The sequence below is a fragment of the Pipra filicauda genome, unplaced genomic scaffold, assembly GCF_003945595.2.
Source record: "Pipra filicauda isolate LSUMZ 115617 unplaced genomic scaffold, ASM394559v2 scaffold273_size1055052_pilon, whole genome shotgun sequence".
NCBI classification, from domain to species: domain Eukaryota; kingdom Metazoa; phylum Chordata; class Aves; order Passeriformes; family Pipridae; genus Pipra; species Pipra filicauda.
In genome coordinates this window covers 537,856-565,099 of record NW_024104391.1, presented here as the reverse complement: position 1 = coordinate 565,099, position 27,244 = coordinate 537,856, and the positions used below count along the sequence as shown (strand labels likewise).

The following is a 27,244-nucleotide window of genomic DNA, read 5'->3' as shown; positions in this document are numbered from 1 at the left end:
CTGCAAAGGAAAACAAAAGTAAGAAAAGGAATTGAAAAACCCGTCTGTTCCAGCACACACCAGGTTTTGAACTACCTCAGAGCATTAGCAGAGGTGTGGGCCCAGTCTGGCTTGGCTGGGCTCAGGATAAACTGTGCCACACAGACAGTCAGTGTGGTGCAGCTGCTGAGGTGAACCACTGACAGGTACTGGGATGAAATCTAGTTTACTTTTTCTTGCCACTGACAGTAACAGCTTGTTGTTCCCGACAGATTTATCCAAGCAGGTAGGGAGGCCCTCAGCTGGGAGGAGGGGCTGGCTCTACCATCCTGGGCAGGGCATGCAGCTAAAAAGGAAACCTGTCTGCATTGGATTGAGGTGTTCAACTTGGGTGGGAATGTAATGCAACCAGGAATCCTGCTCCTTCTGTCTCTGAATTCCAGCCCTTGTTCTGGCATCATTTCATGTTTGTAAGATGGATTTACCATAGAGGTGTGCCATGGGCATTTGTGCCTCTGAAACAGGAAGCCTTAAAAGAATTTCCCTGCCAAGCTACTCTCACAGAGCCCGTGCAGAGAGAGCCCAGACCGAGGTATCCTGCACTAAGCTATGCTGAACTGCTCTGCTGCCTGCTCTTCTACAGCAGCTGCAGTGCTAAATAGGTGTGAATGAGCTTCTCATTTCCATCATGGAATTCTGTACAATTCTGGCAAGGTCCTACTCTAGGAAGCAGACTGCACCCTGCAAGTTCTCCTTCTGGGCAGCTCGTGTCAGCTCCTGCCTGTGCATCACAGAGTGGGAACTTGGGTGGGTTCTCACAGGCACAAAAGAACATCCACACCCTTGAAAAGATTAAAAAATATTCAGACTGCAGGCACAGGAAAAGCATCCAGCAAAACACTCAGTCTGGCAGAATTTTAAGGGGTGAAAGTGAGGTTGGTTAGTTGGTGAGTTTGGAAGAGCAGCACATCTACCAGTGTTGCTGCTGGAATCCTTGAACTCAGCTTAACTTGGTTTGTAGTAGGTTTCCAATCAGGACTTGCATGCAAAAGTGGAAAATAGCAAAGCAGCAGGTCCTCCTTGGAGTATGATTTGAATCCAAGCAGAACAGGCCACAGTGCCATTCAGACAAGTTCATTGTGTGAGTTACAGCTCTTTTGGACAAGTCAGGAACTCACCACTTTCCACTCCAGGTAGAGACCTTCTTCTGTGTACAGCATATAGTCAATCCTCCTCCCATTTCCCTTCAGTGATGCCTTCCTCCCTTTTTGACTGGAACTGTGGTTCTTGCTGGTGGGATAGACTAAGTATCCTTTTCTTCCTTCTTCACTTTCCAGCACCCTATTTCATTAAAAAAACAAAACCAAGCACTTTAAATGGTTTGCTCATTCTGTCCACCTGTGCATTACCCTGGATTCTCTCCAAATCCCCAGTAAGGGTAATCCCAGTTCAAAAGGACTGTTAAACCTGTAAAGCACATCTTCTTCCAAATGTTTTCCAATATGAGGCTGTCCTAACTGCTGACAGGGCTCTCAGAGCCTCATGGCAGGCTTGGCATCACTGGTGCTGTGCTGGTGGAGCCAGGAGCAGGGCCCTTGCCTGCCTGCCACCAGCAGGGTAGGGCAGCCCAGAGCCCCTGCACTCATCTCCAGTGTGGCTGAAAGTGGCAGAGGAAGAAACTGTTTCCTGGATTATTTTCATACAGACTTAGATACAAACCTCTCCATTCTGATCAGAGCAACTCCTTCTGAAATGACACCAGCTTTACAGACAGGTATGGATGAGAAAGGTTTTTCAGGAGCACCTTTGGGCATGTGGTAGTTGGTTTTGAGCAAGCTTCAGCATCAGATTACTGTGTCTTGGACCCCAAGCCTCACTTCACTAGAAATGACAACCTAATATGTTTGACTCCTGTATGTGACACTCTCCAAATTCCTCCACAGGGATGGACTTACTCAACAGGTGTGTTAGCACTGCCCCCACCTTGAAAGGAGATGACCTGGCCCAAGACCATCCACTGAAGCACTTAAAACTGAGAACAGGCTTTCTAAGTACCAGGCAAATAAGATGCAGCTCTCCCATTAAAATTTTTAGTTTGAGTGCTTAAACCTGAACAGTAGGTTTTATAGAGAAGACTATTAAAGCCCCAAGCAACTTGATCTAACTCTGAAGTTATCCCAGCTTTGAACACGACTTTGGATCAGAAAGTGCACAAAGGCCCCTTTCAATACATTTTTATAGGTAATCCTGTGTTTTGCTGTTGTGTTGGATTTCAAAAGAATCTTGGCTTACCTTGTGTTCTCTTTCAAAGCTGTACCCAAGAGCACTGAGGGTGACAGACACATGGGATGCCCAGTGCCTGCCCGTGTTGGGGTGTGCAGAGGTGACCCCAAGCACAGCCAGGGTTGTGTGGCACAGCTGTGCTGCACAGGGACAGGCTGGGCTGTGGTTTTGCTTTCTGGTTTAAACACAAACAAACCACCTCCTCAAAAACCACTTTACTTACCTGCCAAAACCTGAGCTCAGGGTTCTGTGGTTTCCCTGGTAAGAGTTGATTACGCCATTAAGCAACATCATCAACTGTCGCAGGAGAAACACTGAGCCATGAACTTGGGTCCTGGCAGGTACAAAGCCTTTAATTTCACCTTGGAGAAAAATAAGATATTTTTGATCACCCAGTTTTTGAGACTTGACTTGGATGGGTTTTATGGGGTTGGGTTTAGGAACTTTTTAATGCATGAACGTGAGAGTACAGGATGAAGGAATAACAAGGGACAAACACCAGACTCTCATGATACGTTTTAATGTGTGAGATTCAAATGGCTTCTTTGTCAAATCTGGTCTCTTTGGAAGGACCTGAGTGGTGGCAGAGGGGCACTGGCTGCAGGTGATCAGGTCTCAGTAGTGTTATAACCTGTAAGTTTGGGTCAATCGATACATACGAGAAGCACTTAATGTGCCTTCAGAAGGTAACAGACAAAATTCTCATCATACAGTTATTTAATCAGAACTTTTCTTAATCTCCTCTGGACTTAGTGAGGTATTGAAGGTTCTTAGAGTTTACTGTAATCAGTTTCTGCAAGTAAACTTTCTTTCATGTGTTACTTGGTTTTAATAATAACTCACAATAAATTAGCTTACTCTCTGCACCCTATTTGCAAGATGATTCTACAAAGAGCAAATGGTTCACTTCCTTAGATTGTTTTTCTAGGCTCAAGGAAGCAAGTTCTTTGATGGGACTGACCTCTTTCAAAAATTATATTTATATTTAGCAAAGATAATTAAGTAACAAAGTAGAAGAAACTGCTGATTAGCACTGCAGTACTACTGCAAAAAAATCTTACTTGCATTAATTTAATAGATGATTTTTTTAAGCTTCAATTATGTCTTTTTTAAAGTCTGTGAATGCTGGGTATTCACTAAACCTGCACAACTGCTCACAGAAGAGAAATGTTCATTTCAAACACATGAAGGAAACAAATTGTAAATGTGCAGCATCTGCTGCTGTCTCAAACTGGTCCTGCTCTGCACAGGAGTTTGCTGTTTGTCCCTACAGGAAGCAGACACAAGTGTGGACATCTGGCTCTGCTGTGCTAACAGTTCAACACTAATTGAGTGAACAGAATTAATTATGACTGAGTTGCTCAACTAAACCTGAATCTTGTTTCTTAGCTGTGCTGTGCTCATAGGCCTGACTCTGTTCAGGGTTCAGAGATGAAAATGGGCTTGGAGATGACAACCACCTTTGTGAGATGGGATTATTTGTGAGCATTTCATGAAGCCTTTCTGAGCAGAAGCTTGTGTGGTTTCCAGCACTGTGGCAGGGCCCAGATTGTTACATCTATCTAATTAATTGTTCTATAATTATCAATGGCTTGCTCATTATTTGTACCGAGTATGTTGTTCCAGTCTGATGTTTTACGTATGCTGTCCTTAACATGAAAGAGAGATTTAAGAACGAGTTGTTCTGCAGCTTTTATGGCCTAATTGTTTTAGTAATGTGAACTACTTAATTTTATTTATAAAGTACAGAAGAGTGCTGATGAAGAAATAATTCTCTGGATAGCTTGCACTGCCAATCTAAATGTCTGTAAAGCTTGATTAAGGTTCATTATTGAAAAATTTGAGAATGGATCAATTTTAGGCAGTACCCTGGTTTGCTGTGTATATGAACAATATTTCTTAACTAGACAGTGCCCCACAGCTACTGTGCTATTTACCATTTAAATGTCTTTAAAGCCCAGATTCCATTAATTGCTTTACATTTCCCTGAATTTCCTGGCACTGTCCTGTTTCCAGCCCGTGCAGTCAGGAGGGCTCCTCACCCTCCCATGGAAACGAGGGCTGCTCTCACACAGGAGCACATGGACATGATGTACCCATGCAGAGCCCTGTTTCCCTGCAGAGCTGCAGGAAAAGCCACTGCAAATTATGGTCTCATAGAGGGTTTGTTCATCAGTGCAAAAGAATAATAACACATTGCAGAAAACTGAAAGTCACACTTAGCAGGGAAAAAGTCTTACGTATATTCTGTTCCCAAGGCCCAGAATATTTTCCAGTTCTCACATCCTGAGGTGCTGTACATGCACAGAGGTAGCAGAAGTAATATTCTTAAATCCTTATGGATCATTTGATGGCTCCCTATCCAATCAGTCGTGTTTGTAGGTGGAACCTAATTGCTGAATACAAGTAACTCTTCAAGGAATAAACTACAATACCCCAAAAGTAATTTAGTGACACATTGTCTGAAAAGGCCTCTCGGAAATACAGGGTTTGTTTGGGTTTGTTTCTTTCATTTTGGGGGTTTTTTAGGTTGTGTTGGTTTGGTTTTTTTGGGAACCATAAAATGGAATGTTACACCCACAGAGATTTGCATTTGCAAACTTGATTGTAGGGCCAAATCACCTTATTTTTGCATTCCAGAAATCCCTTTCACATGTACCAAATTTATGTTTTCAACATATGAGTAGAACTGCTTGGAAATTTTGCAAGTTCTCAAATGTGCAAACTGGGACTTGCTGTAGCAAATCTTTATTTTGGACATAAACTAAGCCCAGACCTGATGTCTAGAATTCCGTTTCTTTGTTCAAACTGATACAAAGAAAACTTCAGGGGGTGACTTCACCTAACCCGTTCAACCAGGTGTCCATCTGTTCCACACAGAGGTAAGTAGAAATGCCAGCATAAACTGCCTATAATGTACCATTTCCATTATGTGTGTCAACAGCAACATCAGGACAGACTTGCTAATTCAAATAACTTTCCCTCTGTAGTATTATTTTGGTAACAAACAGCTAGAACATCCTTTATAGTTAGTCATGATGATAATGTATTTAGTCCAGTAAACTTCCCTTCAAGGTAGAGAAGGTGCAAAAAGGATTGCTACATTCATTAAGTGCTGCTCTAAAATTTACAAAGCTTATTAATTTCTCTCCACTGGAATATTGTTTAATAAACAGTACAGGTATTCAAGGAATTTATCCTAAGACTTTGGCAAGTTAAGGTTTTTTTGTATTTTTCATAACTCCACTAGCTCAAACCAAAGACACCTGTTTTTCAATATCAAACACCCCTTAAGAGTAATGCTGCACTAGTAATCACGGAAAGATGTTAAGCCACATTCCTAGTTCTGTCTGATGTGCTATTTAATTCCTCTCTGTATCTGTGAGCTGGGAGGTTTAGGTGTATTCAATTCTGCAAGCTTTCTAAATGGGTACTGTAAGCACTAGTTGGGTTGGGGATGGTGTTTTAAACTTCATGGGCTTTTTATCTGAGCAGAACTACACTTCCTTTTGCTGCTGTGAGCACAGAACTGGCTGCCTGCAGAAAGACTTTCAGACAAGCTGCCCACCCACCCTTTGTGGTAGTGCTTGGAGTTCTTGTCCTGTGGGCCTGTCCAGGCAGGACCAGCTCTGGAGACACACAGACACGCAGCTGCTCTCAGCTCTTCATCCACTGCAGCCAACCCTTGACTTGGAGACACAGCCACTCTCCCTTTTTCCTCTTCCCCAAACACCCTCGAGTTAAACTTTGTTTTGTCTTCCAGTCCTAAGCCACCCCTCAATTTGTGAAATGTTAAATAGCAAGCGATGAACTCCCTTTTTACATAACTGTCTAAAACGTGGAAAGATTAGGAAATGCTTACTTCTGCAGGTTGTCTGGGGTGCACACTTCTTCATCATATAATCCTTCAGGATCCAACAAGGTGCCTGTGAACAGAAAGGGAGATGTGACTGCCCAGCATTGCTCCTGTGCTGTGCCGGGGAGGCTCCCAGAGGCACAGCTGTGTAAAGGCAGGATCTGTGTGGGAGAGAGGGACTGCTCTGACTGAGAGCATGTTCTGTTCACTGCTCCTCTCCCCACACCTCCCTGCTTCCTGCCACCTTTCAAAATGTCTCCACCCTTCCACTTTCTCAGCTCTGCTGTCTCTGATTTGTTTTTCTGTTACCACAGAGTAAAGCCCCATTATTAAACAGTTCCACTTATCTTTAGTATCTTCACAGTTATCACTGCTGCTCTAGAGACACTATTAATTCCTGATCTAAAACTTCATCAGGTTCAACTGAGTTTCACCAGGAATTAATACCTCGGAGTTCCATAAAATCCTTTATAATACAAAACCTACAAGTTTGTAGTGGTGTTGATCTGCTTTGTTACATCCTCACTGACAGTATTTATGGAACACCAAATGGAACATTCTGATCAGAAGCTGCAGGCTTTCACTGCAGGCACACAGTACAGAAACAATAATTTGGCTTCCTCCCTCCCAAGTAATCTAGAGATTTTTTTAGGAGCAGGATAGGTGGGGGGAGGCACTCAGGTACCTTGAGACGTGAGCTCTAGAATGTGGACTGCAGTTTGAGACCTTTGGTTCTTAATTATAATTCAACAATGTATGTTAAGGTTTGTAAAATATATGTTACAAATCTTTGTTCTCCACCAAACTCCTACTGCCAGTGAGCTGACCTGCCTGCTGCCTGAGCTGTGTGTGACAGGAGTGTCCCCACCCTGCTGCCTGAGCTGTGTGTGACAGACAGGAGTGTCCCCACCCCCAGGAGTGGCCCCACCCCAGGGCTGCAGAGCTCTTACCGATGGCCCAGGGCTTGTCCTCCCCAGGGCCAACCCGACAGGGGTCTTTGTAGTGTGTAAACAGAGAGTGCTGCTGCTCCAGCTTGTCATCTGCAGGGAAAGAACAACCCTCAGAAAAGGTACATCAGCTGCCAGTCCTGAACCTGTGCCCAGCTGTGTGTTCTGCACCACGGGCTCAGCAAGGCCCCGTTTCTCCTCCATAAATACCCAGGTTTGATTTGAGCCAGTTCAGCAGCAGCTTTACTGCACAGCAGGAGCTCTCCTTGGCCAGAAATCCCAACAAATGCTTGCTAACAACAGTGCTTTCCTACCAAGTCTTTTCTAGGAAAGACCTTTCTGATAATTTTTAGCTCTAAATTGAAGTGGAAGTTTTCCAGTGTATCTCCTCCCACTGCCATTGCATTGCCTACATTGGTACCAAACCCTTGTTGGGATGGGTCACCCAGTGGACAGGTGGGCTGCCTTCCAGTGGCAATCCTTTGCCATCTCCTTATTCAGTCATTAATACAGCTGACTGTCCTCCAGCTGCTGCATCCACACCAGTTCAGCTGTCTCATCACATCTTTCCAGCTCACTCTCAATCTGGAGAACATCCTCAGAACTGCAGGGAGATTGAAAAACTACTTTGACAGGGAATCCTGGAGTTGTGGCAGAGGATTGGAGGACTGACCCTCCCCAAAGTTTGCCAGGTGGACAATGCAGAGAATTGCTTTTTCTGTCTGAACAGCTAATTGGCTTGTTTAATGTTTATGGAAAAGTAAAAGAGGAAATCTTTGCAATTTTTTGTTTGTCCAAGTTTTCCTTTGTTGTATCATATGTCAACAGAATTTCCCTGAAAACCAAGATAGATTAAAAATTATTAATTTGCAACTGAGACCATGATAAGTCACAGCTGGTGACACAAAACTTTACCCATCTGATTGGAAAGCTTTTTATCTTATGCTAAAAGGTTTAAAAACAAGTCAGTCCAAAGTAACATGACAGTAAGTAACTGTCTAATAACATTTCCACTAAGTGTGAATTCTCTGTATGAATGTTGCCATAATGTTCTGTAAAGCTGAAAACTGAGTTACAGAAAATTTGTCATCAGCATAAGGTCACTCATGGACCTGAATATCTTCGAAAACTGTACTGTCAATACAACTAAGAATAGAAGTTTGGTATTCACTGAGACATTAATTAGCTGCTGTATCAGTCTGTGGAGTGGGAAAGGACACAGAAAATCATAAAGAGAATTACAGGAAGCTGATTATTGCTTTACAAAAACCTAAGATGTTCAATTAACCTATAATGCTAGAAATGTCCCTAAAACAATGAGTAATGTAAAAATGGAGGAGAGAACTTTGAAACACTGCATTAATCTTGCTTAGCACATAAGAAAGCAATCTAAAAGTAAAAAATTAAATAGCCAGCTTAATTCCAGTTTCCAGGCTGAGTGCATTTTAAAGGGGAGGGCAATGTAAATAAGTGTCAGAGATAGCAAAAATAAAATAAGCTTTTATAACTTGCTTTTCAACCCTCTTTAGCAGTAGTTGCAATGTTTATAACTATTATTTGCAAAAGCAAATAGTTGGGTTTACCTTTTATTTAAAACGACAGCTCAGAATTGCACTAGTTATACTCTGTGCTTCCTGTGCAAGACCGTGGGTAGGGAGCCAGAACTCCTCAGGTAGAGAGTCCTGAGCATATGTTCTGCCTCCCAGCTTGGCTCCCCTCTCTCCCCATCCCCTTTGGATCTGTGATCTGCCTGGGCACTCCCCCATTTGCTGGGCAGCAGCTCATTTATTTCCTTGATGGACACCTTTGCCTCCAGGCCACTCCACCCCTCCCAACGACTGCCAGTGAAAGGGCCAGAGCCCAGCAGAGTTCAGTTTGTGTCCTGCAGCTCCTGCTGCCTCTGCCAGCACTGCTGCTGCTGCCTCTGGGCCAGTCTGGGCAGCAGCCTGGGCAGCTGAGGGGCTGGCACCAACCCCTTCCTTTATCCTTCCTGCATCCCCTCAGCACTCCCTGCACTGCCTGGGCAGCTGAGGGGCTGGCACCAACCCCTTCCTTTATCCTTCCTGCATCCCCTCAGCACTCCCTGCACTGCCTGGGCAGCTGAGGGGCTGGCACTGATCCCTTCCTTTATCCTTCCTGCATCCCCTCAGCACTCCCTGCACTGCCTGGGCAGCTGAGGGGCTGGCACCAACCCCTTCCCTCCTGCACTCCCCTCAGCACTCCCTGCCACTGGACTTTATCCTAAGGTGTGTTTGTCCAACTACAGCTTCCTGGAGCCACTGCACTTCCCGATCCCCTCCACGTGCAGGAGGGATTCTTGTCCCACTCAGAGCACTTGCCAGCACCTTCTCAGACCATTCTGAGTTTACTTTGGGTCATACAGTTGGGACTGATTTACTTGTACAAATGAATTGGAAATGAGTGACAGAAGGGCTGGAGTTTAGGTTGATGGTCTTTTCTATGCAATTAAATGTTTCTATAACTTTGCTAAAATTCTCCATTTCAAGTGTCTGATACAAGTAATGAAATCAGAGACAATAGCGGGGGTTTTTAGATAGACAATGGTACAGTTGTTGCTCTCTGCCTAAGTTACCTGATGCTCCTCATAACAGCTCAGAATTCACACTGGATGCTGTTCCACAAATGCACCTGGTCATCCACAGGCCCTGGTCTAAATTGCTGAATCCCACCTGGAATGCTGCAGCCCCAGCTCAGCTGTGCAGTGACCCCTCCTGTCCCTGCCCTGGGCTCTCTCTGGGGCAGCACTTCAGTGACACAAGAGCCCCTTCAGCCCCAGCCAGGCTGGCCCATGTGCCAGCTCCAAACCAGCAAAGAGCTCTGGGATACACAGACACAATGCAACTGAACTGTTAACAGAGCATAACATTTATGTTTGGAAAAGGCTTCTATTTCTGTGAACTCACCACCCATTAATTATGGTTTTGTGGAGTTCTTTTTCTAGTACCCTCACCATCCAATTAAAGGAAAAACCAGATTTAAAATTTCTCAAAATAAAAAAACCTTAAACTACATAGCATCAGTTAACTTTTTTCCAAGACTGACTCAGCAATGTTGAGTTCTCTCTGCAGCATTAGTCTCCTATGTCTGTGTATATGCACTATGAAACTATTTTTAACTGCATGAATGTACTTTTTCTCCACGAAAGTCCCATAACGTACATGTCTCTCATTAGTAATTAAAACTGTAGAACAGTAAGTGTCTACCTAATTCAAGTAAAGCTAAACCACTGTATCTGTCCTCATTATTGCTACATAAGTCACAAATTATTGCTCTTTGTGCCTTAAAACCCATCATGCTTAATAACTCCACAGAGCTCATGGGATGAGCCAGGCAGAGTAACTCACACTCAAAGCTATTTTAGAAGTGTTTGTAGCAATTAAGTTTTTCCTTGCAAAAGCCAGTCTTAATACACTGCTGTAGTCCACAGGGATCAAGAACATTCCTATTCCTTTCTGAACAGGCAGACACCAGGAAAAGGCAAACCTTGTCTTACCAGAGGAGCAGTTATCAAAGTTGAGATCTCCACAGATGACATCAAAAGCCACCAGCTCCTCTGGATTGGCTGTACTGGAGGAGGAGGTAGATTTTCTGAATTCAGACAGCCAATCTTGAAGCATATCCAGTTGCTCACATCGAACAGTTGTGTCTCCTGCAGCAAAGAAAGACACCAGTAACCAAACAAGGAGTGGGCCCTCCTGGCAGGGACTCAGCCACGTGGGAGTTGCTGAGCTCTTGGTAAACATCCTGAGGAAAAGGCTGCAAGGCAGAAATGGTGCACTCAGAGTAATGAACCTGTTACACAGTCATGAGGAACCACACTGAGGATGATTTCAGTATCTCCTCCTGGAACCAATCCTCCCAGGCTTGCCTGAAGAAATGAGAAGACAAGGCACCTGTGCTGCAGACAACCAGCCCAAAGGATGATGTTTCCAGCCAGAGGAGGAGCTGATGCATTACATTTGTGATCAGGAATTCAGAGTTAAAATCCTGCTTCAGACAAAACTAGACAGTCTGTTCTGGGGTAAATCGCTTCATCTTGCTTTGCTTTCTAATTTTTAAAAATGAAAAGTTTAACTTTCAAGTGTAAATAGGACATATACATCAATGGTAAATTCAGTTTACTCATCCTGCAGTAGTCTATCTGAGGAAGGGTTCTATTTGTGTTCAAGTAAGAATGCCTGAACTGGAAGTACTTTTTCATAATTTTAAAGGTACGTCTTAGATACATATTTAGGTAGGCAGGAATTCAGAAATAAAGAACTGGATTCTTTTCACCAGGACTGAAAAGAGTGATACAGGAGTGATATGAAAGGGCTGAGATTGATTGGTTGCCAAACAGTTTTTGTTTGTGAAACCATCTGACACACAAAACAGCTCTTTAATTACAGCAACTAACCACACTTAACTTCAAGAACATTAGGTGACATGAAGTCTAATAAAAAATTATTACTGTCTCTCTTTTAAAATGATTACACCAAAAGCTTGATGTGGGGAAAGGAGCAGAAAGAGATACGTTCTAGAAATAATTCTTTACCATACTGTCTTTCCTTTTCTTTTGTTTTCACTGTACCGATAGTTAACAGTTATCATTTTGCTTGTTTCAGACTTGAAAAGATGTATCAAGCCAGAGCAACATTACTTTTCTTCAAAATAAAGAATCTGTTTTCAAATACCACAATCAGAAGGAAAAGCAGCTAACCCAAAATTACTTATTCTGAGTAGAATTTTATTTTAACTTGATTTACTACTTTGTGCTAGATATTAAAAAGATGTAAAACCTAATTAAAACATCAATTACATATGTCTGGAGCTGCTTCCAGTGGCCATTATGGAGATGTTGAATATTGGAGTCTACCTGCACACAGTTCAGTAATCACTCATCTCAACTGCAGCTCTCACCAGCACTCTTTAGACTTTTCAGATGTGAGCTCTGCAGCACAGTCACTACCACTACAGCCCTGGGCAGGCTTGGGTTTTCAAAAACATCTCAGGGCAGGGGTGGGGGAAAGGTGTTAAAACAACAGTTAAATACAGACAGAAATGTTCAACCAAGCATGGCTTGGTACAATGCTAAATAATTTATATATTGAAAAGAACACGACCAGGGAAAGAGAGTTTTAAGTAGGTTCTTAAACTGACTCATCTCTTCAGGCTGCTAATTCCAACAGCAAATAATCTGATTTTTTTTCCTGTTTGTGCTATTCCCAGCAAATCTTTAGCAGTTGGGCTGTAATATAAAAGTAGCCACAAATGCTTCCCAGATCTATCCCCAACCTGCAGTTTCTAGTGACTCAGGTTCACATAGTACACTACTCACACAGTTTGACACAAATCCAGAGCAGTGTATTCTTGGGAAAACCCCTTGCTATGACAGCACAAGAAAGCCCCACAGTGAAGATGCAGCTAAACAAAAGCCCAGGAAATAGGTCACATGGAATAAATCCAGCCTGGAGCAGGTGACACTCACACAAAAGGTGTGCGTGACTAACAGACATTCTGCTGAACCAGAGAGACAGCAAAGCTCCAGATTCACAGCAAAGCTCCAGATTCACAGCAAAGCTCCAGATTCACAGCAAGGGTGAGCCTGGGAAAGAGACCCCTGGAGATCATCCAGTCCAACCCTCCTGTTCCAGCGGGGTCACCTACCAAGGTTTGCCACAAACCATGTCCAGGCAGGTTTCGAATCCCCCGAGGCTGGAGGACAACCTCTGAGCAGCCTGTTCAGTGCAGTTAAACCCATTTTCCTTTGTTGAAATGGCATTTCAGTTCTCCCCGTGTCCTCTCATCCCATCACTGGGCCCCACTGAGGAGAGGCTGCTCCCTCTTCCTCACACCCTCCTATCCAGTATTCACACACTTGGACAAGAGCCTCCTGAAGCTGTCCCAGCTTTCTCATTCCTGGTGAAACTTATTCAAGTTGATGGACTGTTCTCCTTGTGAAGCATCTCAACCGTTCTCTCCTCTCTCCTCTCGTTCTCTCCCCTCTGTACTTTCTTCTGGCTACTCTTGTTTCCTCAGAACGCAGGTTTTAAGCTCAGTGCTTGTTAACGAGGATGCAGTAACATCTTGTTCCCCACAAAGTCCCAATTACATAAATTACTTAATTTTCTAAGACTGGCTTTTACATCCCTGAACAGTCAAGGTTTTTTTTTCTCATTTTATGTGAATTATCTGTCATGGCTTCACCAAGAGCAGTAATTAAAAAACGCATGGGCATGAAACTCAGGCAGCAACCTGGTACAGATCAGCTTGAGGAATGCAGCAAGGCCACTTAACTGAAACACACCACGGCAAAATTCTCCAAAATAGAAAACTCTTGAGAAAAACAAGAGACAGAGAGACAAAAATATTTTAGGAGGATGTTGTGTCTGATAAGATGCATAATTGTTACTAAAAAGGCATTAACTGCGTAGTGACAGACATCTCTCCCTGAGGATGCTGAGCCTTTGTAAGAGCACTGCACAGCACACAACCTCAGGGCTCCACAGATAACAGGAGCCTTGGAGCTCTAGAAACAGAGGACTTTCATCTCTCTGTAGCAGAAGTGTAGAACTTGTGACAGTCTGGCATCCCTGACTGTCCCCACTAGAAGTCACAAAGGTGATTGCACCTGGGTGCACTGCCAGGAGCAGTGTCAGTGAAATCAGCTACGTTTCCAGGACACAAGATGGGATCCCTCCAATGGCACTTGTTTTCCAAGATAGGTATTATCCAGCTCACTGCAGCTGCTCAGCAGGTACAGCTGTATCTGTATGCAAAAGTCAGACTCAAGTTTTAGCAGCTCCCAAAGAGCTTTGGAGATGAAAAGAACTCAACTAATCAGACACCTGAGTAACAGAGAAGCCAAACCCACATCCAGAACAATCAGGGGAACAGACATTTCAGAAGTTGCTACTGAAATGCAATCAGTAAATAGCATCAGTAAATATTAACAGAAGAGAACAGGTAGTAACTCCCAACAGTTATGTTCAACTTCTTAAATGTTCAGACAGAATCACTGATCTGACTGACTGCCACCAGGGATTAACCAGAGAATACAGATTTGTCCTAATTGCTATGTGCTCTTTTCCTCAGTAACTGGCCTGGAAAAATGCACATAATTGTGTTGTGAGTGCTTCCTGCAGTCAGCATTTCCAAATTCTCTAAAAGTTCCTTTCAGCTTCAAATTTTGTGGATGGATGAAAGGGTAATGTGGGAAACCTCAGCCAGCATAAATAAATACTTCTCATTTTTTAGTTGTAGAATAATCATACTTGCCCTTTCCATTCACTAAAATGCTTAAGTGAAACTCTGGATTTAGTTAGAACTGCAGGCAGGTACTGTACACTGGGGGAGAACTGTTCTGTCCTACTCTGAATATTAGAACAAGCACTATGGTGGTAGGACAAAGCAGCTACAGGCCTAGTCAGAGGAAATTAAAAGATCCAGTGGAGGCACTGGTGAGCAATATGGGATGTATTGGCAGGGAACCTGGGGAAGAGGGGCAAAAAAACCTTGTAAAGTGTAGGATGTAAAGCCTACTAAAAAGGAAAAATTGTTTCCAAGCCACAAACCAAAGGCTTCAGTTCAGCCATGAGACAGGCTGTGTCACATCTGACTTGTGCAGACCCCTGCACTTGTGACATACTTAATCCAGGGGAGCTGAGGAAACAAACCAAAGTAAGAACAAGCCACCCACAAAACCAAAGGAACAACCCCCCCTTTTATTCTGCTGGGTTATTTTGGCTGGGTCAGGTCCCCAGCCACAGCACAGTCTGCAGGGGCCAGGGCAGCACCCTGAGAGGAGGGACAAGGCAAGGGCAGGTGCCATGGTGGGGACAGTTCAGAGACCTGTGGAACCACTGCCTGAGGGTGCTCAGCAGGGAGTTCCTCCTGATGGCACTGCCACAATTCTGAACAGAGAGCTTGCTCAGGGCTGAGCCCAGTGCTGAGCTGAGCTCTGCTTCAGCTGGGTGAGAACCTGCCCCTGGTCCATTCCCACCACACCCAGAACGGGGCCATGCCCAAGGTTAGGAGACACATCCCCACGCTCCAGCACTGGGGCTGGGGCTGCAGGAGCTGGAGGCTCACTGGGGATGGATGGATGGATGGATGGGTGGGCTGTCCCAAAGCCATGACTCAACAGGACCTGGCATGTGGGTGGATTCAAGGCAGCAAAACCTGTCCAGAACATTAATCACTGACTAATCAAGAGATATAAGAGAACCACGTTAACCTAACAGCCCTTGGAAGATAATTACTTCAAGTCTCATTAAAGGATCCCTCATTTGTTGCTGAAATGCAGCCATTTCCACAGTGGGAAGGAAGAGCTGCTTCACAGCAGCAACCCTGCCCAGGCAGAGAACTGAGAGGGAGAGCCACAGCTAACTCCAAGGTTTCTGGAAAAAGTTGAGGGTCAAGTCTGAAAAAATAGTACTTGCTCAGAACAGAGTTGAGCCATCACATCTCTTGAAAAAAGCATTAGTAGCTGGTCCCTGATAAGCAGTTGGATCACTTTATTTTATACTCACAGAAGTATCAGAACTGTCAAGTGTAAGTTTGTGTATTCTAAAAGGGAAACCAGGCTGCACTCAGCCATGAGATGATTTAAATGGCTGACCTTTGAAACAGTGCTAGTTTTTATAGATACCACATCTCTGCACTGCTGAACTGGGGTGTTGGGACAACTTTTTAAATGTGTGAAATGTTATGAATTAGATGATGCAAATCAGAAAGCACAGTTCTGCCAAACTTAACAAATGTTAGTTTTCCACTTCATTACAGAAACAAATACAATATATCTAAGGACAAACTCTTAAATCATTGTCTGCTCTATTTCAATGTATTTTGAACCAGATAAGCCTAAAAATGCAAAGCATGAAATGAAAGATTGTGTTTTACCCTTGAAGAAGCTTTAGGCTGACTTTGAAAATAGAACATTGCTTCCCCCCATCCTCTTCCTCTTTAATATTTTAGGGATTTCACAATCTGGTTATCAAGGACTGAGAATTCAAGACTAGGAAGTAAAAAGGAACAGGACTGAAAACTAGACATAAAAAACAAAGAACCAAAAACTAAACTAGAACAGCAACAAATCTCAGCTCCACAACAGTAATCTCACAGTGCATTACCATAAGTTAAAAATAGAAAAGCAGAGAAGGATGTTACATTGTTAAAAAGTAGCTGAAAAATTCATTAGTCTTTTTTAGAACTCTGCAGTCTCTCTAATGCACTTCAGGGACGGGCAGGTTTGTTCCCCAGTTGCTCTGTGACTGAGGCAGTGACAGGGCAGCAGCACTGGTGCCTGGCAGGGGGAACCAGGACATGCCCAGCACGGGTGGAAGTTCCAGCATTCCCAATGTCCACCATTCCCTGCCTTGCCCTGCAGCACAGGGCTGTGCCCAGGCAGCCTGGCAGGGCTGTGCCTGCTCTGCAGCACCAGGAGCACAAGAGTCACAGTCAGATTAGGTCAAATGAAAGATATCCACACCCCTGGCTAAATTAAATTCTGCTCATACTCAAACTAGAGGGTTGTACATTTGGCTTTTATTACTACACTAAGTATGAAACTGCTTTTAAACGTGACCAAGAGACTTTACCAATGAGTGTATTAACCTGCTAGTCGTTTGAAAGTCAAAAACTAGAGAATTTTGGCTTTTTCCATCAGAAACAGCAGCTAGAATAACTGTCCCAACTTGTATCTTTTGATTATCCCCTGATTATCCAATACAAAGAAATTTTGGTTTATATGCTACTACTCACAGTACGGGTTAAATGCTGTTGGGTAACAACGATAGTGATGTATTTCTAAAACAACAGTATTTGGTTAAGAGGGAGCAAAGAGAAGAAAAGCTCTCGAGGGATTTTTTTGTTTGTGTCCTATCCTACTTAATTACTCTGAGCCTGGAAATGAGAAAAGCTGGGGATACTTGTCTACCCTTCTTTGCAATGCTCCTTGCACTTTGTCAGAAACACAGGAGGAGCAACACCTGCTCCTTTTGCAAAGGAACCCCCCCCCAGGGCTGGAAATAGAGACAAACTGAGAGATGCACATGAGGACAGTACCTGCAATAGCTTGCAAGTGAGTGCAGGAAATGTATCCCACAATTCTTTGGTCCTGAGGTGTACTTCCCACTTGCACCTGGAAGGGAAGAAATAAAAAGGTGATTAATGGAAGAGCTCGTAGAACTCTACTGCCAAGCCTGTCTCTGCAGCCTCTGTATTGGCCTCTTTCCCCACCCTGTCCAGCTGCACTTAGAAAACACACACACACAGCACCAGAGACACTGCAGCTTACTGGGATTATGGGGCTTGCTGCCAGCACACTGACACCTTTCCCAGCTGCCATGTTCAATGTTTTGATTTTGAAGTGCAACATGTGCAAAAATTTGACTTTCTCCTGTTCTTTGCAGTCCCACTGGTTCTCTGTCCCACTTGTGTTGTCACTCTTTGGTATCCCAGCCCTTGTTCATATGCAAGATTCAGGCCCACCACTCAAGTGCCATATAAAACTCATATTATCAGCAGCCTAACTGGCTTGGTATCTGTGTACAACTAGAATGAAGACTCCAAGGGAGTCTGAGAAAAGGATGAAACATGAAATAAATATTGATTTTGACAATGTTTTCTCCATTCTACAGCAAGTTTTGGATTTGAAGGGATTTTTTACATTCTTCTACAAAGGTGTTGGGGACTTTTGGTGTTCCTCAGCAGGGTTTACATCCTTCAGCTCCCAGCAGCAGCCCCCCTGCCTGCCAGGCAGATGAATACAATGTGGACTCCTGCTCTTACAGAACAGGCAGGGCTGCCAGGGAAACCAGAATGCAGGAATTCTCATCTGTAGCATATGCTACAATCTTTTTAAAATGTATTTGTAGGTGGACACACAAGCAAATTAGAATCAAGTTCTGGTTTAGGTTTTCAACTTTACTGACAGTTTTGGCCATTGAGGACTTACACAGCTGCAAATCAAAATTCCCAATGATGTGAGGATCAATTTTTGGATTGTGGAAGGCAACTAGTTTGAGTGTGTGGTTTTCCTGTTGACAGTGAATGTGGCACTACTGCATGGATTAAAGAAAATGTCCACAGAGGAAAGTTGTACCCAGAGCTCAGAAAACACCATCACAGATAACTCTCCTTCATAAGGCTAGGCTCAAATTTTATCTGACACCCCTAAATAACAAGCTGAGCTCCATTTCATACAGACACAGTTTTGTAAGCTTGGTTGGTTTTCTTGTTTTTCAGCTATCCAAGAACCATCTGATTCATTTTATAACTGGAAAGTCAGCTTTGCAGTAAGTGAATTTAGAAGTCATTTGTACTCAACAATGCCTTGTTATCTTTCGAGGGTTTGTGCCAGCCAGGGGAGTGTGTAATAAACAACTGGCATTATTCTGTCTTCAGTCTGTTCAGTCCTTTTTAGACCATCTTCCAAATGGATATTGATGGTGTTTTTATTGCTGTTCCCATTCAGCTAACCTGCTTCAGGGAGGGTGAAGGCAGAGGAAAACAAGGAGAACACAGGCAATCACTGCTGCATCTGCTCTTCCATGAGGAGCCTGTCCTGAACTGAGGGGATTGCAGCAGTCTCAGAGGATGGGCTGATCTGCTGGGTGGCTGGCAGTGACTGCTGCAGGAGCTTCCCTGCACAGACTCTTCCCTCCTCCCTCAGGCTCCCTGGCTCTGAATGTCTCACTGTCACGGGGGAATCATAAGGAGCATCCTCTCCAGCTTTTTTTATGCAATATATGCCATTCCAATAGAAAAGTGGGAAACCATTTATTTCCTCTGCTATCTAGGACAGGCAGGTGTAGGAACTATATTTTCCAAAATTAGTAATTCAAAATCGGGGTTTCTCTTCAGTGCTGCAAACTATAAAAAGTCTCCACCAGCGCACTGATCTGAGTGTCTCATGCTGCAGGGAACAAGTGCTCCTGTCACATGCCCTTCAGTGCCATCCACAGCAGGCACACTGAAGGGAAACCACTGCCTGGAGAGCGCTCTGCCTTACAGCAGGAACGTGCTGCTGGTAATCCCCTTACTGACTAAAGCAGATGGAAGAATCTCAGCATCTCTATCCAAAAAGCATAAAAGATTTAAGTCTAAAAGCTGAACATCCAAATGTAAATCACAGTCAGTTGAGAAAAAGAAGTCAACTCAAATTGGCTTTAGGCTCTCCTGTGCAGCCTTCATGGAGTGCCTGCCAAGGCCTCGTGCCCATCACCCACCTGTGCCAGGATCCCACATTTCCATCAGTCACAAATAACCTCATCCCATCATCACCATCATCACAATGTGCCTGCATGGAAGGGCATCCAGAGCAGCTTGTCTCCCGGATTTCACATTTCCTCTAGCTTTTTTCGGCTTTGGGGGCTTTGGGGTTTCTTTTCAGTGGCAGTATTGATGGAAACCATGAAGCAGAGTATATTTGGTGTATAATCATAATGGAGGCAAATATTTGTGACCACCACTAGGAAAGTAAATAAATACCCTTGCAGGGTCCTCCTCAGTTCCCAGCTACAGTAGAGGCTCTACTAGATTAAATATGATCTGAAGTAAAATAGTAAGAAAAATCTGTTTATTCAATCTAATTTGGTATTTCACAGATGGACAAGGACTATGGGTTGTGCAGACAGGAAAACTACTCGACCTCTGGGATATTACAAGCCCTGTAATTCTGCATAAAAACATTCTTTTGTGTGGCCAACTGCTGTAGCTACTTTTAGACTGTTCCATGTCCCAGGGTATGTTACATTGTGGTGACTCAACGTGGCAGTCACAGAACACAACGCTGAGCCTTCAGTCCAGCTGCAACGTGGATCTTGGCACAAGGGTTCTGCTTCCACCACACCAACTCAGCACTTCACAAGTATCATTTTTGCTGCTTAACACAGAAGAACCCTCTGAACTCACATTTACAAAGAAAATATATGTAAGTAAATAAGCCAGAGTGGCTCCTTCACCATAAGCCTGACTTGAGTTCACCTCAACTGCCCTGCATCAGTAGTTCTGTGTCAATAACATGCATTGAATTAACCTTCTGCAGAGAACTACTTCTGATACTGATTTCTAAAAATCACCATATAGTCTTAGTTGTGCCATGAACAACTCTTCTATGTCTATGGAAATGTACAGGAAGGTAATATCTAAATATAAAGTCCCAATGTTTTAAAATAGGATAATTATTACAAGGGGAAAAAATCATACGTAATGTCTTGTTAAACTCTAATGTTACCTAGAGGTAAAATTAAAACTAAGAGAATCTATCTGCAGTTTAATAAAGTGTCCCAGTTATATAATTTTCACATAAACAAATTAGCATTTTTCAAAATTATGCTGAAATATGCAAAATATACTCTGACTTTCACAACATTTGCAGTAATCAAACCAGTCAAACACTGGTAAGCTAAGACTGGATTCAGACTCCTGTTACACCACTGACCATTACATTTTGCTTGCTTTTGGGAGGGGAGTGTTAAAAGCTCATCACAGATGGGAAAGAGGCTTTTTCCCTTAATGGGGAAAGCCTACTAAGGGTGTGTTTGGAATCCAAAATGCCAGTTTCTCCTGCTACATATTTACATTTGTCCCCTGCCTGTAAATTAAATAAATAAGTGCAAAACTGATAGCTCTGAATTTTTATTTTCCAAGTACTAACTCTGTCAAGCACACAAAAGTATTTGACATCAAGTCCTTTCTATTAAAAGATTTCATCTCCATGCCATAGCATAGTAGTACAATCTGTTGGAGAGACCATGCTGGGACTGTTCTGTACTACGCAAAATTGTATATATTCCCAGACTTGTTTTTCAAAATCCAGTCCTGTATGGACTAAGGAGTGGTTTGCCCTCCACTGAGGCTGCTATCAGGTAGTAAACTGCTCATGAAAGAAATCAAGCCAGCAAGGTTATGGCAGAAAGATTCTTGTTGAGAAAAAAAAATTAATTAGTAGCAACAATTGCAATTTTAGAGCTACAGCAAGGGAATTAACTTTAAATTCAATCCCATTGCTTGCTATCATGGGAATTTTCTGAGTTAACTGGAAAACCATGCACATCTCCTGTGGATACTATGCTAGTATAGTAAGTACACAAAGCTGCAAACCTGACAAATACCTGATCTCTAACATTTGTGTTTACACACATCTGTCCCAGCAGTGCAAACCCATTCTACTGCGTCTGGATGTCAAGAAAAGCATCAACAGATACTTAAACAAAACCCAGAGAAATGCTACCTCAGTACTGGGGTATTTCAATGACAGCTTGAAAACCAGCTTCAAACATATCATTGCTGTGTTAGTAAATCATCAAATGCTTGGAAGGAAATGTTCTTTTATGATTAAAAATCTGGGCCATGCCACAGATGAGATATCTCACTTGATTAAAGAATCAAACTAGAGTCTCAAATACTGACCAGTAATATGTAGACAAAACCAAAAGGTTTGTTTTGAGGAGAATTTAACCTTTAGTGACATTTTTTAGAAGCTTCGCATTGCCAGGAGGGAGCCATTCAAAAAAACCTAAAATAAAGCAGACAGTTTCTTAAATGTGTACCCTTAAAACCAAGGGTTACCTACAAGTCCAAGCATTTGCCATTGCCTCTTCCTTCAGGGGAAGCAAACCCTGCTATGCAAACAGGAAGAGAGCTAAAATTTTGGCAAACTCCTAGAAAAGGATCTCCCCAGAGTCTGTCACCCCACAACCTACACACAGCCAATAAAGCCAGGCTGGGAAAGGTCAATAATCTGACTGAAACCCTCAGACTCCCTCAGGAGACAGGATCTACCAGCCCAGTTCCAGCTTCAGCCCTTACAATTTAATCACATCTTGGCCTGTAAATGAGCAAAACTACCCATTTCACCTGCTCAGATGATCATGAAGGTGTCATTTTGCCACTGAAATAAATGTGACATGTAATGTTGCTTCCGGCAACCCCCTTCTGAAGAGGGTAAGTCTCCAAAGTACAGAGCTCTATGGCAAACAAATTGACAGTCACAACAAGAACCAAACTAATGATGTTCATATTACAGAGGCAAACTAGCCAGGCTGAAAGCACTCCTGCATGCTCGGGGGGGAAAAACCTCTCCCCCTGAAAACAAAAGCATGAACTCTGCATTTGTAAAGAATCATCTGCCGGGGCCTGGAGTAACTGTTTGTGCTGGAACTAAAACACCCCAGACAGAGAGGAAGAGCAGGGCCCAGAAACAGAATTTACAGTCAGGGTGACAGGGACTGACTCCCACAGAAACGTTCATCCCACCATATGGAGCCAATATTGTTTAAGTTCAAGAGAAGCTCCACTAGAAATGCAGAAGGCTGAGATTCAACTGAATTACTGTGGATAAAGCAACTGTACAAGCACAAGGAGTGATCTTTCCACACACACTCCAGGCTCAGAGCTCCGAGGCTGATGCTGCAGGATGTGCTAACAGGGTTTGTGCCCCTCTGTTTCCTGCTGTGGGATATCATTATGTAATCCCATGGAATTATAAGGAGCAGATAGAGTGAGGAAGAGAAAAGGAAGTACAGTTTCCACCTTTCCAGTACAACATTTCTGTAACCTTCTGTAACTGTATCAACCCCTCCCAGCCCGGGTTCCCATTTAGTGCTTTTCCAAGAAAAGCAGGAGAGCAGGCACTGAGAAACTCCCTGGAAAACCAGTCAAACCCTGTCCTCACTCCTGGTACTGCTCAGAGAAGATACCAAGGAGAACTTGCAGATAATCACATTCCCAATTCAAATATTCCTGTCCCACAGAGATGACTTAGATTAGTCCTAACTCCCAAGAAAGATGTAATTTTGGTATGCTTAGACAGCGTAAAAAGATTGAGCTTATTTTTAGTCTTTTGACAGCTCTGCCTTTTGCCTTCAGAAATATGTAGCAGCTTCTAAAGAAGACACTAATTTATTATTATAAATATGTTATTTAAGTATATTAAAGAAGTTTAAAATGTTATAGAGGTCAGCTCAAAATTCTGTAATTCTTTCTAGCTACATTTGCTCTTGATCATTTCAGAATCCTATTTTTCCCCACCTGCCATGTGACAACAATTACTGTACTGTGAACTCAGAGAATTTGTTATTTGGCAAAGGTTCATTAAGCTTACATGTGAGGGAAAGCAGCTGTAAATTGGTGCCACGAATGTAGGCTCTTCCTCTTCTGAAGAGGATAAAGCCCACAGCTCACATTCTCTCAAATCTGTATTTCAGTCTGCACAACAGTTTTTATTTGTCCCCCTTAATGAAGGGGAAAAAGACCACGATTAGTAACATTAATTATAACAAAGTGAAGGAACATGGTACAGTGCCATGGTAGGGTCTTTTTGTTCTTTTTATAAAAAGTCTCAGGCAGTTTATTGGACTCCATCCAATTCCTACATTAACATTTTTCAGCAGAAACTGAGCCTGTGGAAAATGTTTAGGTTACCCTCCTGCCTTAAATGGCACAGCTTTAGAGTCATCTAAACAAATTCAGGAGCAGCACTAGACCTTTCTTTTATACATCTTGGGATAACTGTAGTTGCTGGACAACTGATCAAGGACAAGAAAATCTAAGCCCTGAAAAGTCTCCCTGTTGTTTTAGTGGGGTCAGAGAGCAGCCACTGCCCTTCCTGTGCCATCCCCTCAATGCCAGACACACACCCTGGCTGGCTGGGACAGCAAAGGCAGCCAAACTACCCAGGAAATGTGTCTGCACCAGGAACATAAACCAGGGAACCACAGAGGGTAATTCAGGGAACCCTCATTGTCTCACACAAAGCAGGCTCCTCGAGAGGAGAAAACAGTAAAAACTGTGCTTCAGAGCAGTTCTGCAATCAGAGCTGCTGCTCCTTCTGCCATCTGTTACCACCATATCAGCTCTTTGGAAAACAAGTTGAGCTTTGCACACAAAGTAAAGGTTGCTAGGTTTCCTTTAAGCAATGAATAATAACATGTTCCCTGAACAATTCCTGTACTCCCTGAGAACAGCATTAATTTTCAGAGAATTTGAAAAGTAAATCTGTTAATAACCTTAGGAATTGCTATTAATTAAACACAAATTCTTCCAGAAATTTAGCAAAATGTACAAGACTTCTTTTTCCTTTTGATTTCTTTTGATTTTGAAAAATACTATTAACTGTTCAAACTACCCACATCAGACTGTAGTTTTGCTTTATAGTCACATACTGTGTTTTACGTGAAAATTCTTATTTTTGCTAGAATTTGCTCTCTTCGCAGATGTCAAAAATCAGAATAATTTCCTACTAAGAACGATAGGAAGGGCAGCCTTCTACGTGAAATACTTCTGTATCTCCCAGTTTCATTGGGAGGAAAAAGCCTCCAAACCCTCTCTTCAGTTGATAGCCATTGTGAATGATACCTCTTTCACTCACCTCCCTACCCCACATATGCATTTACATGTCTTGTATAGCTTAGATTTACATTACAGTTACAGCTATTACAATTTAAGAATGAGAGGCAAAATCCGTCAGCAGAAGTGAGTTTTTGTTAGATTGATACACCTAGAAAAATATGGACAAACTCATCAGGTCAAGTTAAGGATGCTTTCTTTTGTTGCACCACTGTCCCAAACTGACACAGATCCCTGACAGACAGTAGAACTAAGAAGGCCCCACACTAAATCCTCTGTCTAAAGATGGATGTTCCAAGTTTGAAACCCAGTAAACTACAGACAGGTGATGCATTACACAGTTCCTGCTCAGCACTCACTGATATCTTTTAAACTTGATTTGACTGCAAAATGAACATCCAGTTTCTGAAAAGGATGTGTGTTTTAAAACTCCCTTTAAACTCATCCAAAGCACTGTGAATTAGTATTATAGGTGTGTGCAAGCAATGGCTGCAGAGCAGCTGAGCCCACTGCAGTGTGCCCACGTTGCAGACACACCCCAGCCAGCCTCCAGCTGGAATCCCCAGCACAGCATCTGTGCCAGCCCCGCTCCCCACCTCAGTCTGCAGCACAGGCACTGGGAGTTAGAACACCTCCAAAGGAGACTCAAGGGCTCTTCTCTTTGGCATTTTAAATTAATGTGAAATGCAATGCTGGAACAGAGTCACGGCAGAGTCTCCCAAGGGCCCAGCCTGTCAGAGGATGAAAATGGATTGGCTGATTTATGTATTTGCTAACTTCTCCTCCGAGTCTTTAGCGGCAACTAGGAACAGTGGTTTAACACTTCAGACATGAAACTGTCACTTGGATGTAAGTGACATTTCCCCCTTATTATATGCTATTTTTCCTGGGACTGTGTCCCTCTTACATCCCAATGAGACCCTCAGATTAGAGGCAGAAACACTGGTAGAGTTTGAAGAGTTCCAAGTGCTCAATGTAAATCAGCCCTCCAGTTTTGCAGAAATGGACTTTACACAACAGCTACTCACAACTACATCATCCTCATGAGTTCCCCCTGACCTGGAAAGCATCAGCCTACAAAGGTGGAAAAACCAGCCTGTGACCTCTGTCAGGAGAACACCAACAACAGCCCCCTTTGTGGCAGACACCTTTGGGAGGAGAACAGACCAAGGCTCCGAAAGCTTCCTTTGCACAGGTCTGCAGACAGTTGTTAGAAGGCACTAAACAGTGCTAAAAGCCTCTGGAATGTATTTCCAACTTCATTCCTTGGTTGTGACACTGGAGGTGTTAACCCACAATCAAATCACTCTCCCTTCCCGTGCTTTAGTTTCTCCTTCTATTAAGCAGGTATTGACCTTTCTTCATTAAGCACCCTGAGATGTAGGAATGAAGAGCAAGTAGGTAAGAGCTGATTGTTATTAGAGCTACTAATAATAACGCTTGAGCTCTGGAAGTCTCTCAGGTAAAATAATTTTGTATGACTAAGTACATCTCTCAAATCCTTCCAAATCTCTACCTGAACTTTACAAACAAGATAGTGGAGATAGGGCAGGGAAAAGGGCAGCAATGGAAAATCATTTCCTCCTCACTGGAAACAGAACACATTGCAAAATGTAAAAAAGTGCAAAACCCTTGTACCTGGGCAATAGGGGTCTGTCCCCCAAAATAGTTTTGTCTTTTTCAAAATATTTAAACTTTCATTGAATATTTAGTTCTGAGACCTTTAATTTATCTCCTTAACAGTTATATTTATAGTAAGGAGACAAATCATACTTATCAAACAAGAACCAGTTTCTTTCTCTGAACATTCTTCTGAATTTAGATGTTGAGACTGTCTTGAGGTTCAGAATTATTTGAATAAAGGCTTCATCCTCCCACTGAGTGGAAACATTGACTGGCTTTATCCACATTTTCAAAACAAGAAAGTCTTCTCTCCCCTCAATCACCACTTTTCACAACTTTTTGGTTTTAATCAACATGGAGAGCAATTGCTCCTTTACTCAGAGATGGAAGCTGTGCAAGGGGAACAGTCTTCACAAGTATCCTTCCAAAACAACACTCAATTGTTGTCTTTTCTACTTCAGCAATGGAAACACTGTGCTTGCCACAGGAGTCAGGAACTTAAAAACACAGAGTTTGCATAGACAGAGGCACTCAACTCCATTCCACCGTGGAATGGGAAGCAATCAGGGTTCCTTTGTTCTGCAAGGCTCTCTTACTTTCTTTAAAACCAAACTGAGAGAAACTCTAATGTAGGACTGGCTTGTATTATATACATTCAAAATGCTCTAAGAACCAGGAAAACTACCACCTAAAAATAGGGATATAAGCTGCTCATTGCTGGCTAGAATGACACCTGCCAACCAGAGTTCTGATACCTTTTGCTACCCCAGTGCGAGACCTCGAGGCTCCTGAAGTTAATGGATTGATTCTCACTGACTTCAAAAATAAACCAGGCTTTTACTTACTGTAGCTTTTGTCTCTGGAGTCCACACACACTCAGTTGCTGATTAAGAACTACATCAAGAAAAACAACCTTCAAACCTACTTTATTTCAAAGATAAAATTAAATAGAATGTTCCTACTTTTTTTCTTACTGTTGCTGTCAAAGAAATGACCGATGATCACTTAATGTATAATGAAGACAGAAAGTAATTTCATATCAAGACAGACTTAACTCAGAATGAAAAATATTTTAGGAATGAAGCACAGTATGTCAAAATGACACAGAGAGGAGAAAAAATGGTCTTTTGGTTGGGCAGAATTCTGTTATATTTAAAAGAACGGAGTCGTCTTTGAATCTTCCTAATAATTGGTCTCTATTCCC

At 42.8% G+C, this 27,244-nt stretch overlaps 1 protein-coding gene across 5 annotated transcripts in view; it reads right to left on the bottom strand.

The window, feature by feature from the left end:
• Positions 1 to 27,244, bottom strand: part of SMPD3 (sphingomyelin phosphodiesterase 3) — a 96,902-nt gene that overhangs the window by 4,615 nt on the left and 65,043 nt on the right. For all 5 annotated transcript variants that reach the window (XM_027750019.2, XM_027750017.2, XM_039382551.1 and 2 more), the window contains 5 exons: positions 17,131 to 17,206; positions 10,580 to 10,735; positions 7,069 to 7,158; positions 6,125 to 6,188; positions 1,158 to 1,320 (listed from right to left, as the gene is read on the bottom strand). In XM_027750019.2, coding sequence (XP_027605820.1) covers positions 1,158 to 1,320; positions 6,125 to 6,188; positions 7,069 to 7,158; positions 10,580 to 10,735; positions 17,131 to 17,206 — 549 coding nt within the window. The remainder of the gene's footprint in view (positions 1 to 1,157; positions 1,321 to 6,124; positions 6,189 to 7,068; positions 7,159 to 10,579; positions 10,736 to 17,130; positions 17,207 to 27,244) is intronic.